This window comes from Chanodichthys erythropterus, chromosome 9 (assembly GCF_024489055.1).
Source record: "Chanodichthys erythropterus isolate Z2021 chromosome 9, ASM2448905v1, whole genome shotgun sequence".
Classification (NCBI taxonomy): domain Eukaryota; kingdom Metazoa; phylum Chordata; class Actinopteri; order Cypriniformes; family Xenocyprididae; genus Chanodichthys; species Chanodichthys erythropterus.
In genome coordinates this window covers 28882776-28898420 of record NC_090229.1, presented here as the reverse complement: position 1 = coordinate 28898420, position 15645 = coordinate 28882776, and the positions used below count along the sequence as shown (strand labels likewise).

The 15645-nt window shown below is 37.6% G+C and overlaps 1 protein-coding gene across 2 annotated transcripts in view; it reads left to right on the top strand.

Annotated features, from left to right (window-relative positions):
* slc12a5b (solute carrier family 12 member 5b) overlaps positions 1-15645 on the top strand; it is a 58255-nt gene that overhangs the window by 21206 nt on the left and 21404 nt on the right. For both annotated transcript variants that reach the window (XM_067393971.1, XM_067393970.1), the window contains exons 2-4: positions 13472-13572; positions 13662-13793; positions 14834-14980. In XM_067393971.1, coding sequence (XP_067250072.1) covers positions 13472-13572; positions 13662-13793; positions 14834-14980 — 380 coding nt within the window. The remainder of the gene's footprint in view (positions 1-13471; positions 13573-13661; positions 13794-14833; positions 14981-15645) is intronic.

The window sequence follows — 15645 nt, the reverse complement described above, 5'->3', positions numbered from 1 at the left end:
TATTGTTTTTCTTTTAAAACCTACTTTTTCGAACTTTTCCTAGACCGTTACTCCGATTTTCACCAAAATCGAACCGTATCATCTTCAGACCATGCCGACAAAAAGTTATGGATTTCAATTTGATACATCAAACCGTTTTCATATATCGGAGCAACAATTTTGAGGCATGATGCAAAAGTCACTCTTTAAGCTGTATCTCTGCAATGCTTTGACATATTGACACCAAACTTTGCAAGTGTCATTGACACCTCACTCTGACCATACAACAATCATTTGGACACAGTGCCACCTATTGGTCGAAAGTGATGAAGCAGTAAATCCTCATTTTTGTTCATTTTTCAGCTCGTTTGCCTAGAATGATCTTAATAGGTCTTTAATTGCTCACTGTTGCAGCTGGTCTGATGCTCACAGCCGTGTTGGCTTGCTTATTGTGCCGTTTTTGTGCTTGGCCCCGTAATTGCTGCTTGCAGCTATATTTTTTTTTATTTCTGCTTTGTTTGCTCATAAAACTTTACTTGAACTCAGTTATAGACAAGCACAATCTGACTAAACTAACACACAAATAATAATTTCACATTGAGTAATCGTTTACACTGTAGGGTGAAGAAAGCAAGTGAACCCTTAAATTGCAGATCCTCCTTTAGCAAGAATATCTCCACCAAATATTTCCTATAGCTGCTTATAAGACTTGCAAATATGGACATCCCTGCGCAGAAACCTGTTTTAGTTTATCAGTATTTTTGGGTTGTCTTGATAACACAGCCCTCTTTAGGTTATGCCACAGCATCTGAATTAGCTTAAAGGTGCAGTATGTAATAATTTTGTCCGCTAGAGGTCACTAGAGGCCTATTCAAAACAATGGCGAAGTTTGATGATGCCAAGTTTGAGAGCGGAATCTTGGGACATTTGGTCTCCACCTCAACGGATGGTGCAAAAGAATAGGGATAGGACTAGGGAAGAAATCATGTTTATGGATGCGATTATAAACGTTACTGTAGTATGAAGCTGAGCAGGACTGAGTGTTGTGGGAGCTGATTAAGCTCATTATAACGTGTGTTCGCTCGGCAGCTGCTGTGAGACACTTGTTTGAGATGCACTGCAGTAAGATAGATTGATTTTAGAATATCATATTAAATATTGGATGGCTTGTGTTGATAAATGGCATGCAATTCATTTTAAACGTATTGTATGATGGAGAAAATTCTGTATTACTGTTACTAAAAATAAAGCTGCATCTGATTATGCTCTGTTAGCTACTTGACAAAATAGTGTTCTGAGGCATGGTTAAGCATGGTACTCGCAAAAAAACAAGATAATTAGATTTAAACAATAAGACTAAACGTGTTGAGCTATATAACAACAGTCTATATTTTCTGTCTATAAATATATCAAAACAGATGTTCTCTTGTCTATTAAAATGTGTAATATATTAAAGCGTCTTCGGTGTTTCCATGGTTTCTACACAATAATACCGAGAAACCGAGGCAGACCGAGGGTTAACGCGGGTATGACGCAATTGACAGGCAACTCCTCACAGCCTTGGTTAAAATTGCCATTTTCTCACGATTTACAAATAGTTGCAAAAATTTGGGATATTGTAAGTACTCAAGTGAACAAAATATATAACACTGGCCTAGTGGTTTTTGGATATTTTACTGCAAAAATATTACATATTGCACCTTTAATAGCAGAACTCAGGATAACTTTTTTTCCAGCCTTCCCTGCCAATACTCACCCAATGTCTTTAATAAATTGTGAAAAGTACAACTGTTTGTGTGTTATGAGTTTAGTCAGATTGTGTTTGTCTATAATTGTGATGTAGATAAAGATCAGAGCACATAAAAATAAGTTTGGAAATTAATACTTTTATTCAACAAGGATGCATCAAATTTATGAAAAGAGACAGTAAAGAAATAGGGCCCTATCATACCCCCGGCGCAATGCAACCCTAGGCGTGACGCAAGTGTTTTTTGCTAGTTTCAGCCCGACGCAGTTATCATTTTCCTGTCCTGCACCACATTGTTTAAATAGCTTTTTTTTTTTTAAATGCATTCGCGCCCAACTGTTCACCCATGGGTGTGCTGGTCTGAAAACGAGGTGTGTTCAGGCGCATTGTTGGCATGTTGCTTTTTTGAGGCAGCTGAAAACGACTGTGCCGTTGACTTTAGATCAGGTTTTTGTTGGTCAATGGTGCAGTCGTTTTCAGCTGCTTCAGCTAATTTATTTATTTATTTTTTGTTATTTCAAGGGCGCATTAGTAATATGCGCCTATAGGCGGGTGCACAACGTGCATACATTTAGCCTTTTACACACACAGGGACGTGCAGCAGCACACAAACATGCCAAATATTAAAAATAAAAGGATTACAATGCAAAAGATTATTATTGTGTACATAAAGATAAAAATGCCTACATGTCATAACAGATTGTCATTGCATGATCAGAATTAACTATTTGCAGTAATGATGAATGAAATTGGCTAATTATTAGAACAATCGTGGCAATACACACATGTATTTAAACTGACTCGTCAGGTTGAGGGTGTCTATGTTCAGCCATGTAAATAGCAATCCGCCATGGTGCAAGTGCACGTGGCTTTTAAAGGGAATGGGAGATGACACTCTGATTGGTTTATTGCACGTTACACCCGTCAACCATTTTTTCATCGTTAAACTAGCAAAAGTTGATTCGGACATGCCCTAAGTGCACCTGCGGTATACGTTTCAGACCATACACTTAGATTGTTAAAATAGGACCCATAGACTTCAGGATGATGGAACCGTAAATGCTAAAATGCTATTTTCTGGGTTTTGGCCTACACAAATATGTTATCCATGTACCACTCTACATGCTGGTTTGGTGCTCAAGATTACATTTGCCAAAATAAATGCAGTATGATTTTTTTTTTTTTTTTGGCCAATTGTGCAACCTTAATATATTTGGCAAATTATTGCCCCAGATTCCCCCAGACATTCCATCATTTTTGTCTTATTGAAAACCACCACACTGGTCAAATGTCTGGCTATGTCAGACTAGTCTGCACTTGGCTCTAAACCACTAATGTAGAGCCACCTCAAGACATTCACAGAAGATCTTATAACATTAGAAAAATGGCTGCTGGTCTGCTCACTCAGAAGGGCTTCTCAATCAAATTTCCACCATATGTCAAATTCTGTGGTTGTGAATTCAGACTGTTATGTTTTGCCCACACGAAAGCCTTCTGCCATTAAGTTTGTTTAGATTAAGCCAGTTGGCATAGTGTTACTTTCTTTGTCACCATTGCCAGCTTAGTGAATCAGCACTTTTGGCTTGAGGATAAATGCTTCAGTCCAACTACTCAGAGAAAAAGCATATATAAGATGCACACCAAAATAGAAATGTCACTTTTTCAAATCTTGGAAAAATTCTGATGTATTAAATACACTTGAGAACTGTGAACGAGAAGTGACGTCTTAAGCTTTTTTCTCATAATGTCTCTATTTCTCTGTCTTCCTTTATTCCTTCTCTTGTCAGTTTTCTCTAAAATGAAGCCAAGTTTTCAGGACTTATTGCAGCTTATGAGCAATCATCATGTGACTCCACTTTTAATATTTCAGGTCTTTAACTGTCTTTTATCATCAGAAGTTCTGAATCTGAGGATCAGCAGGTATTTAATTAACAGCAGTATCTTTTGTACCAGTCGTTGGTTTCTTTTCTCCTTATCCTTTTCTCTTTGCTCTGTCTTTACGCAAGACTCAGTGGATGTGACCTAATATTGTAGTGAAAAGGCCATTCGCATAACAAACAGGAAATCTGGAGCTTAATCCTTTTTGGGTTATTCTCTTTGACTCTGCCTGTTCCAGGATTGACCCTGATGCTGTCCCTATGATCTGCCCCCGCTTTTTGTCTAGATCTGATAAAACTCAGGCCAAATAGCTTGTTACTGTAGCACAACTAGTAGAGCGCAATATTGATAATGAAAAGGACATGATTTCAATTAAAAGGGAATGCATTGGCTAATGAAATGTGTGTCTTTAATGTATTGTTGGCTGCAATTGATAAAAGTGTCTTCCAGCTTTGAAGAGCTTTTAGAAAATTCTAAAATAAGATAAATAGCTTCTATAAAGAGACTTCTCAAATTAAAAACAATGATCAAACCCTTTATATAAGTTGTATCAAGGGTTTGACAGGTTTTTTTGTGCTTTGAGAATACAAATTATACAATATGATGATCGATCATAATAGAAGATGTCAAAAATGTTTGTCAGGGGTTTAAAAAAATCTTGATTCTAATACATCTGACACCCAGCCGGTATGATCACTGATGTGATGATTGGCTCTTTGGATTGAAAGTGGAGGATAATTTGAGCAAAGCAGCAAATTCTGGGTTATCAGGGCAAGGAGTACTTGCTGTTTCACTCTCTGCATGTACTAGACAAAGGCCTTTATCCTGAGGGAAAGCTGCCATCATGATTAAAAAGGAATATCATTAACACTGCTGGCATAAAATACAGAAAGAGTAGAGTAGAGTGCTGTTTATAAAACAAAATAAATAGGTTTCTGAAATACAATCCCTCTTTCAGTAAACAAAGATCAGTTCTTTGGCCATAACCCAAAAGTGATGCAATGTAATTGATTTCTTCTCAAGAGACTGGATATGATTGCCATTATGGAAAATAGAGAATGTATAAGAAAGGTAGTAATGAAAAGAACCTCTAAGGACCTGACTTTTTTAATGTTCAGCTAGTAAGTTTTATCTGGTGATTCTGGATCATATTTTAATGTTTTCAATATCAATTTCTTTGTTCAGTAGCTCCATTTATAACATTGCAGTGAAGGAAAAGTTGAAGCGTGGATCGAACCTGCAGCTGTTTTATTTAAATATCCAGGAAGAAGATAATCCAAGAACAAAATATCAATCCAACAAGGAGAAACAGAAATCGAAGGACACAACACTGGACACCCAACAGAGGAAACCAAGGGCTATAAATACAAAAGTAAATTAAGTAAACTAAACAAGACACAGCGTAAACAAAAACAACACCAAAGTGGAGGGAGGAGGTGGTGATGGATATCAGGGGGTGGGAAGGAGGATTAGAACCCCCAAGAGGAGGAACACCCAGTTCACAGTCTATGGTGGAACAGGTGGAGTGGAAAGACCTGACAGAGCCAAAGAGATGGAGACCCATGATGGAGCCATAGGAGACCAAGTTGGAGCTGAAGGTCACAATGAACCGGAGGACCGATGTGGAGCTGGGAGCTCGTAAGACTAAGGCTGGGCCGGAGGGATGAAGGAAGGTGGCAGAGATAGAGGGAGAACCCCAGTGCAGCCGAAGGATTAGAAGGTGCAGGCACAGCCATATGCCTGAAAGTCTGTGGTGTTGCCAGGGTGAGGACAGATTAAGACGGGGTCGGAAGGATAAGGGACCCCAGAGGAACGACAAGCCACAGTGGAGCTAATGGGTCAAAGGGACATGGGCTAAGAGAGCTGACGTGGAACAAGAGGGTCAGGACTTTAAAGTTTCCCTTCGGATGACTGCGGCTGAACTTACTGACCAGAAACTGAGTAGAGCCCGAAAGCCAAGGACAGTTGGCAGAGCAGAAGCAAACAGTGTGGAACGAGCAAGGGGGCAGAGCCAGGGTGACTGGGAAGAACCAGCGAAGGAGGCAGTGCCAGAGAACTGGACCTAATCAATGGAAGAGGTGGAGCCAGGAAAACAGACTGGACCAGCAGAGGAGGAATCAACTGAGGTGGGGCCAAGGCTGGAAAGAAGCAACGAAAGTGAACCGGACAGGACTGGCAGTGGAGGTGGAGATAGGAGATAGCATCTCTTGAGGAAATTCAAAAAGGAGAGACTTAAGCGGTTCATTCAGTCCAGCAACAAAGAAAGCGATTAAGGAATCATCCGGAAAATGTACCTGTTTTTTTAGGCTGATGAACACACTGATGTGGTCCTTGAGGGAGCACTCATCCTGTGTGAGGAGGATGAGTTGTACTGCGGCTGTTCTGTAACGTTTCAGTCAAAGAAGAGCTGAAGCGTACATCTAGTCTGCAGCATTTTTATTTAAATAAACTAGAAAAAGATCATTTGAGAACAAAATACAAAGAGAAACACATATGTAACAGCTCTGTAACACAAAGACAACACTTGACACCCAACAGAAGAAACCAAGGGCTATAAAGTTTAATTTTCCTCAGTGTAGCAACTATAGTAGTTTAAATTTAGTTTTTTTTTTTGTTTGTTTTTTTTTGTTTTTGTTTTTTTTTCTTAAGAGAGGTCTAATTTCAGTTTAATTTGTATTTCTTGTAGGCAAGTTTTCAAAAGTTTTATAATAGTCCAAGTATCAAAAAATGGTTTCATTTACTTAATTTGAGCTGTTGTTAATGTTAATAATACTGATTTGGGATTGCACTGTATATGTGAATGTATAAGAGAACAGATAAGCAAATACAATACATCTCATTAAACAATTCTATAGGACCTCTGGGTGAAGCATAATGCAGACTGACCATATAACAGGTGTCTTTTACCACCAGGCCAAAGCAGAAGTAGAGGAGGCTTTACAGGAGTACTTGAAGTAAACCGAGTAAGACGTGTTCTGTGAGTCATACAATGACACTGAGGTACTTTACTGTGGATAGTGCTGTTTCCCTAACAACAAAACATGAATCACTTAAGATCTGAAGGACCTGGTGAGCAAAAGGATGTCTGAAGACAAAAGGAGAACAAAGGGATGCAGGAAGGCATGAAAATGGTATGCAAGCAAGGGAAGAAATGATAACAGCACAAGTGTGATTGCAAACTTAAAACAAAATGAAGGAGGTGTGGAGTGGGATGACAAACATGACCAACTGCCCACTGGCCAGCAGAAATGTACAGTATTAAAGGAAAGATTGTTTTTCAACAAATTTGCTTCTTGGTTGCCCCTTACTCAGCCCACTACAAACCTTCTATGCATTTAAGTCACTGAAACCTTCATCCCACTCCCTCTGTCTCAGGCTGGCTATCTCTGCTGATCAGTTGTGAAGGGAATAGAGGAAGCTCCACACAGCGGCTGAGTCTGATATAATCAGCCTCAGGGAGCACAGGACACAAGCTAACCAATTCTCTGGGTTCTCAAACACCTGCTCTCTCTCCTTCAGTTAGATAAAGGTGCTTCAATTCAGGAACTGACAAAGATGACATGCACCAGGACCCTTAGGGAATATAGACTCTCAGATCTTGAAGACCTTTGAGGGGCCTGGACCCTAAAGAGCTCAGATCTCTGGTGATCAGCTAAACTAGACTCTTTGCAGCTTGATGCTCTGATCCACTTCTGGACTTTGGGTTTATCAGAATTTCTGTAATTCTTCATGTTCTCCACAACTGGGCTAATACCTCCTCGTGAAAAAGAAGTGTGCTTAAATGTGTTGATTGTGCACTTGAAGTTTACATCAAATCTTATAAGTATATATATATATATATATATATATATATATATATATATATATATATATATAATGTAATATGACTTAAATAAAAGGCCATCTAAGTGTAGAAAGTGCTTTACAGTACATTTAGAAGTACACACTTAAGTATATTCTTTTAAAGTATATTGAATTATATCCATACTTAAAAAAAAGTATGCTGTAAAGTGTACTTCTTTTTGTTACAAGGGTCAGCACATGATTTCTATACACACCATAAATGTTATGAAGTGTGGTTCTGATATGGAAAATACTAAACGTGACACAACCTGACCACACAAATAAAAATGAAAAGAAAAAAGGGCAGGCAAAACATTAAAAATGAAAAAGCAGATTATTTTGATGTCATGGGCTAAAATGGGCTTTAAAAAGCAGATTTTAAAACTGTGGATTATAGAAAGGCAAAGGTGCTTAGAGGGAATGAGTGCAGTGCTGTTTTAATTTCACAGAACATTCCCATATTAACAGCAGTATCTGAGCAACATGGCTGTTTATTTATAGTTTTTGTATTTTTCCTTTTTCATGGTACACTGGAGCTTTAACTTTTTATTGCTTGGTTTTGTTATTGTTTTATATATTCGTTTTGTATACTTTTAAAATAAATTATGTGCTGATGTAAAGCTATGATCTCTTACTATTACAAATATCATTCAACACAGACCATTAGTCCAGAATTAATTTTAAAATATTTCTGAGCTATTGCAAAAGCACATTTAACAAAGAGCCAAACAATGGAAGTCAGACATTATGATTATGACTTTGAAAATAGATAGTGCATTTTGCTAAACTTGTAAAAAGGTTTAATTGCTAGCATTGTAAAAGGCAGCAAACAACTAGTCAGTAACTAGTCCCTTGTGAAAAAAGAAGTATTGAATGCAGTTGTAGTGTACTACAGTTCTTCAAAGTATATATTTTTTAAATACTTAAATATTAATGAAATAAAAGGCCACTTAAGTGTACTTTGTTAAAATATTTTATAAGTATATTAAGTACTCTTTTCTCACAAGGGATGCTCAGCTAAACTGCATGAGATAAGAACATCAGGCTCATGTTGCATTCAGTAAAGCTTTACTCAGCCTACACATTTTGCCATATTTAGTCTTTGATGGGCTCTCTCTATATAATATGCATAAAGTTAAAATCCATTTCATTCTTTGATCTGCTGTATGCTTTTACTGACTCATCATGCTAATCACCCATGCTGATATGCAAGTGGGACTGTTTGGTTTAAAGTGCTGCAAGTATGGACTGAGGCACTAATAATTCGATTTGCTTGCTAGATTTGCTATTAGCAATATCACTGACACTATTAATTTATCATTTTATTGATGCTCTTTTCCAAAAAAAGTTAACTTATAGTACACCTAGGAACAGATTGCCTGGAGCAACATGGCATTAAGGGACAAGGGCACAATATTGATGAGTGATGACACACTCAAAGGTGTCTTGCATGTATTAACACTGCATAAATAATGCTATGAGATTTTTGTTTGTTGAATATTTAATTATGAAATGATAAAAAACTAAATCATACTTTAAATATGTAACTAAAATGTATATAAAAATTAAAAAAATATATAATGAGTTAATATAATTATCATTTGAGTCATTAATTCAAATGATTCAGTTAATTGGCTGATTTATTCAGACATTGAATCATTAATTAAATATTTGTTCAATTTGTTCTGAAAAACAGTTCTGTGGTTCCATTTGGAAATTTGTGTTGACAAAATAAAGCAAAAAGAATATTGTGTCTAAAATGTGACAAAGTGTTAACTTACTGTTTATTGTAAAAACTGTTTTGTAAAATCAGTATGACTGATCACATTTACATGCACACCAATATGCTGATAACTCCCAAAATCAGCTTATTGAAATTATATGTTTATGTGCAAAACAATAACCCGGTAATGCAGATAAACTGCATTTACAAGACTTTATTAATTAACTCCGTTAATAAAAGTTCTCGGTAGTGACGTCAAATCAGTTAAAACTATAATTATGATAATATAGCGGACGATACATATCGCACACCCTGATCTTTAAACGTGTTCCAAACAGACTCTCTGCAGTGAAGGGGATTTTTCAGTGACTTGGCAAGTTATGCCAATAGGTGATGACAAATGTCTTTATGGGTAACTCGTTTGAATAATTCACTCAAGCGTTTCGTATAATTTATGAGGGAGTCATTGAATCATTCATTCAATCTTTTGTGCTCAAAAAAACTGATTCATTCAGCAACGATACTGTTGGAGACGTGTTGCGGTTCCATCACTCCGGCTATAGAGATATAGGGCCCTATAATACATCCGGCGCAATGCGACGCAAGGCGCAGCGCAAGTGTGTTTGCTAGTTTGCGTCCGGCGTCACGTTTTCCCGTTCAGCGCCACGTCCTTAAATTAGTAAATGCATTTGCGCCAGTTAGTGCGCCCATGGGCGTGCTGGTCTAAAAAAGAGGTGTGTTCAGGCGCATTGCCGGCGCATTGCTATTTTAAGGAGCTGAAAATAGACTGCGCCATAGACCAACTCAAACCTGGTCTAAAGTCAATGGCGCAATATTTTTTTGTTAGAGCGAGTTGGTAGAAACTGCGCCTCTGGGCGCGTCCACAGTGCGCGTTGACTTTGCTTATTACACAATGCGCATCACACAAACATGCCAAATATTAAAAACAAAAGGATTACAGTGTAAAAGAATATTATTGTGTAGGCTACATAAATATAAAAATGTAATGATGAATAGTCATTGTGTGTATTAGAATTAGGATACCTATTTTCAATTCAGCCTGTTACTACTTATAATGATGAATGAAACTGGCTAATTAATTGAACAATCTTGCCAATACACACATATTAACTGACTGATCGCGCGGAGCTATTTGAAAGCCTGCATCCAACGCAGACGACTGAAAGATTGACTGGCCACTTAACAGGTAATTTCAGCAAAACATCACTCGTTGAACTCCTCAGTTGAATCGTTGTGTTTAATAAGTCAGTGTATTTTATAATGTTATATGTTATATAATATATAATTATATAATATATATAATGTTAGATCCTGCTTGTCCCGTAGATGATCTGCTCGCGCGCTTTAACTTCGCGCACGAGCAGATCAGTTTCTTCGCTTGAAAAGCGTTCAGCTTTTCCGCCAACAAATTCCGCCATGTAAATAGCAATCCGCCATGGCGCGAGCGCATCTCGCTCTTAAAGGGAAGGGGAGATGACACTCTGATTGGTATATTGAACGTTACGCCCATTACTCATTAAGAGAATAGGGGCAACCCATTTCAAAAATGCGCCCCGGCGCACGGACCGTTTTTCCGTCGTTAAAATAGCAAAAGTGGATTTGGACACGCCCTGAGTGCACCTGCACCGTGCGCTTTACACTTTGCGTTTAGATCGTTAAAATAGGGCCCATAGTGTGTTATGTAATTTGATCACATATGATATAAGTAAATTGTGTTGCTTTAAAATAATAGCCCATGTCTCAGAAAAGGGAGCTGGTGTTATTTATACAGACTGAGCCCAAGAATAAAGAAGTGTATAAAAAGGCAGTGGAGTACAATCATCAGCTACAGTCTTTTGTCCTGCTCTTGCCTCTGCAACATTGCAAAACCAGAGACATTCAAATGGACAGCAGGGCAGAATCAGCCTCAGAATCAGCAGCAGACCCGCTCAGTATACAATCCCCTCTTTGATATCTGTATGATACCTTGTAATAGGCATAGCTATGTTCAGGGTCTCTTCTGGGGATTGTAACAATGAACCAAATGCTTCTGTTATAAATTTTACCACACACCACACAAGATGTCAAAGATTAAGATCCATCTTAATCTGTAAACCCAATCTTTTTCTCATTATTGCTTATTACAGTTTGAGTCTGCTGGGGTTGTGGGATGGTGTGTGTCAAGAGAGCCAGAAGTAGGAGTTTTAGCCAAGATTAGAGAGAAAACACACTACAGTTTCATATGATTACATGTAGGAACCAAGTGATAAACCGAAAAGTAAGATGATTAAAACGTTGTGAGACCAAGGACACTTAAATGAAATAATTGGCTTTTATATTGGCTTTAAAGGATTCAAGGACTATATATCTGTATATAAATATGAAATTATGAAATGAAATTATTGTGTTTAATTTCACCATGCATCTTCTTGTCACGTCCTTTTTGAGATGCTTTAAAGGTTAATGCGTTCATAGACCCACTCAACTAATCTTCTTTAATAATATACGATAACACTTTCTATTATGCAGTTTTTAAAGGCTGTATAAATGAATTTTCCTTTTTTTTTTTCAAAGGCAATCAAGCATTTAAATGAATTCTGCTTGGTATAAAACTGTTTGAAAACTGTTTAAAAACGCAAGACTATCAATGTGTTGCATAATTGGTTTGTGTGTGTGTGTACGTGTGTGTGTGTTTGTGTATGTCCTTGTATTTTAAACTGTAGAAAGTGCAAGGCTTTGGTGGTGTATTGATTTAGTGGTGACAGATGAAATAACAAGGTGATGAATTGTGTGTTTAAAGGTCATAGGGTCGCAGGTCAATAAGCAGGCAAATGCTGTGAAAATTAAAATGTACGAAGCAGGAAGCTTGATTAATTAAACTAATACATCAGATTAAACCGGGCAAGCTAAGAGGCAGGATTCCCTTGGCCATTTAATGAGCATTCTCCCACATATAATTATGTTAGAGAAGGCAGGGAAGGTGACAGCATACTAAAGAAATTACAATACGCACTACAATTTAGAAATACACACAATTAATGAAGCATGACGTATTTATAGGACACAACAGCATTCTGAACCTGTGAGGGTGTATGTTGCGCTACTTCAGATTTAACCGATCAAAGGTTCCTGTGATAAAGGATGTGCAGCTGAAAGCGGTAGTGTAAAAATAGGCTCAGAACCGGGTTGTTGCTATGGAAGAGTATGTAGAAATCCTGGAATTCCTCACACACACACACTCAAGGAGTGCTCCATGTTGATGCACTGCTGTTTTTCTTTACAGTTGCATTTATCCACCCGCTTCCTGTACTTTTCTTTCAGATGGACAAGAAGTTGTAACTACTTGGAATAGTTGTATAGTAACATGGGGTAAGATGCCCCCTGGGGCAAGATGGACCCCCCCACCACCACCTTCATTTTTTCTCTTGACTATAGTTAGCACAAAATTGCATCTCAGCACTTGATGAATGGCTGTGCTATTTTTAATGTTGTCAATTCATTTGAATATCAACATACAGTATGTGAGATTTAGTAAGCAAAAACAGTTTTGAGGGTCTAATTTTGTGTCTCTGGAAAATAGTGATCTATCATTGTTTTATGTTGAATATCAAAGTTTTTTTGTGTCTATTTGTTAATTAGGGATCTGTGGACACATCAATATTTTTAGATTTGTGGAGTAAAAGTTATAGTTTTTATTTTAAAGTAAAAAAATGTGAGGGTTGGTCTTAGGTCTTCTTACCCCAAGGGTTTAATTTTATCTTTTTACTTCAAAATACTATACAATTTACTATAAAATTATAGTTGTCATTACAACTTCTTGTCCATCTGAAAGAAAAGAACATCTAACTCCCATGTTACCCTACTGTACGCAGCATTTAGTTTATTTGAGATGTGAAAAGACATTCTGCAAAATACTGTGAGGCAAAGCACTCTTACAGAGGACAGAGAACATTTTAAACCAAATATGCTTATGGCGTAAATCTGATGATACCACTATAACATTGTTCTTTAGTATTATATGCTAATGCGATGATGTTGGTCTTATATGTAAGCAGATCCAGTAGGCGCAATGTCTGACAAATTGTAAATGGATTGTTGCTTTTACTTGATGTTGATTTTGATGAAACACAATCTTTGCTGAATAAAAGTATTCATTTCTTTTCAAATCTTACTAACTCCAAACGTCAACAACTTTATATTTTTAATATTTTTAAGCGTCCAAATACTTTTTGCGACCACTGTCAATGTACTATATTGCAGATGATGATAAACACCAATGTTTAATTCATGTATGTTCACAGGAGATGCAACATCCAAGGAGAGCAGCCCCTTTATTAACAGCAGCACCAGTGACGTAGAAAAAAGCCAGCAGTATGATGGGAAAAACATGGCTCTGTTTGAGGTAGTGCAGCTTTTTTAATGAGTGTTTCAAAGGGTTGCAATACAGTATGAATGTAGGTTCACCTTTGTTTCTATGTGTGTGTTTTGTAGGAGGAGATGGACACTAGTCCTATGGTATCTTCTCTGCTGAGCAGCCTCGCCAACTATTCCAACCTGACGCAAGGCAGTAAAGAGCATGAGGAGGCAGAAAACAACGAGGAGGCGCGCAAGAAAACTGTGCAGGTCATAAAAAGCCTTCCAGTATATCTACAGACTGCCAAATCACTACTGAACCTTATTTTGGATGAGTACATACCTAAATTGAATTGAGCTGGATGATGACACTTCTACCTTCTGTAGAGCTGCTTTATAGCAGAATGAAATTTGTTTCATAATTGATGAATTTTGCAACATTTACATTGTTATTAAACTAAATTGAATCAACACTAAACAGACTTGAGCTGAATAATGACACTATTATCTTTTTAGAGCTGCTTTACGGCAGAATTTGTGAATATTTGATGAAAGTTGCATCAATGATTCTATTATTTTCCTGTTTAATGCTTTGAATCTGTATTGTGCTTTATACCATAGTCTTTCTGAAAACTCTATTCGATATTAATGTGCTGCTTTGGTTGAAACACACACACGCACTTGCACACACAGAAACATTCAGGAGCACAGAAACTTATCAACGCTGCCCTGCGTCTTTTAATAATAATATAGCTTCGCTACTGAATCTTTACATTATATTTCTCAGCAACGAGTGGGTAACATAGCTGATTTTGACGTTTTTGAAACTCGCAGCTTGACTATTAGTAGAAAGTTGCTGAACAGAAGCAGGTAATTCACACACACACACTCCGCTCTTACTCTCTCAATAATTATCATTATTAATTATAAGTGCTATAATTCATGCAAATGTAATCTTACCACACTTTATCTCTGCGTCTGAATTAAAACAGGCAGAATGCTAGATTTAACAAGCCGTAACTGACGAAAATATCCATAATTTTTACCCTTCAGGTCAAATATTGCACTGCAAACATCAATTACAGCTTTAACTAGTCAGTGCTGGCAAATAATCATGGTATAAACATTTAATGAATTTCAGTCATGTGTATGTTAATGGATGTACCTAATTATTGATTGGGTGGATGTTGATAAGCACACAAAATGGCCTTTTAATTATGCCGTCTGTGAATTATATTGAGCAGCATGTACCAGTTAATAGATTTACATTGTGTCCTGATTATTGTTTGGTTGATTGGTTTGATTGACAGGCTCCACGTATGGGCACGATAATGGGCGTGTACCTGCCATGTATGCAGAACATCCTGGGGGTGATCCTTTTCCTCAGGATGACCTGGCTGGTGGGCGTTGGAGGCGTCCTGGGAACCTTCGCCATCGTCTTCATGTGTTGCTCCACGGTCAGTCTTCACATGCAGAGACATTGCAAGACTCCATTACACCAGTTGCACCAAGCTCAAACGTTAATACTCCACAGATAGCCTCTCTATCCTTCATATCTGAATGCACTTAATAGAATCTACAAAAAACAGAAAAGTCTCTTCAGACCTCGAAAGAAGAATGTTTTATTACCATTATGCAGCAAGACCCCCAGAGACTCCCTCTTGAGAGCTTAAGGTTTCCTTTTACCCCTCTGCACCTTTAACTGAAGATCGCTTACAGTTATACAATCGCTTTGTTGTAAGTCACTTTGGTAAATCGGTATGTGAGCATGCCAGACGGAATTTCTGCCAAGAATGTAAATGTAAATGCTTACGTGAGGTGTTTGATTTCAGAGCTGCCAGTTAAGGACAAGCCGCTCTGCTGCTGGTGATTCTGGTGGCTTGCGTGTTTGCATGCATTTTGTGTGTGATCGTGTCACACATTAGTGAATATTTGCTGCGCTATTCTGTTTCAGAGAGAGTTTGAGCAGTATTATGTAAGTGAATGTGCATTGCTGTCCCTCTCTGAGCTCTCTCCCCTCCTGTCATATCTGTTTTAATATTGTTTGATATAAAAAAGCTGAAAGCTTTCCCTTTAGATTCTACAACCATAAATCCCCTATCATGCCCTTTTGACCCTGCCA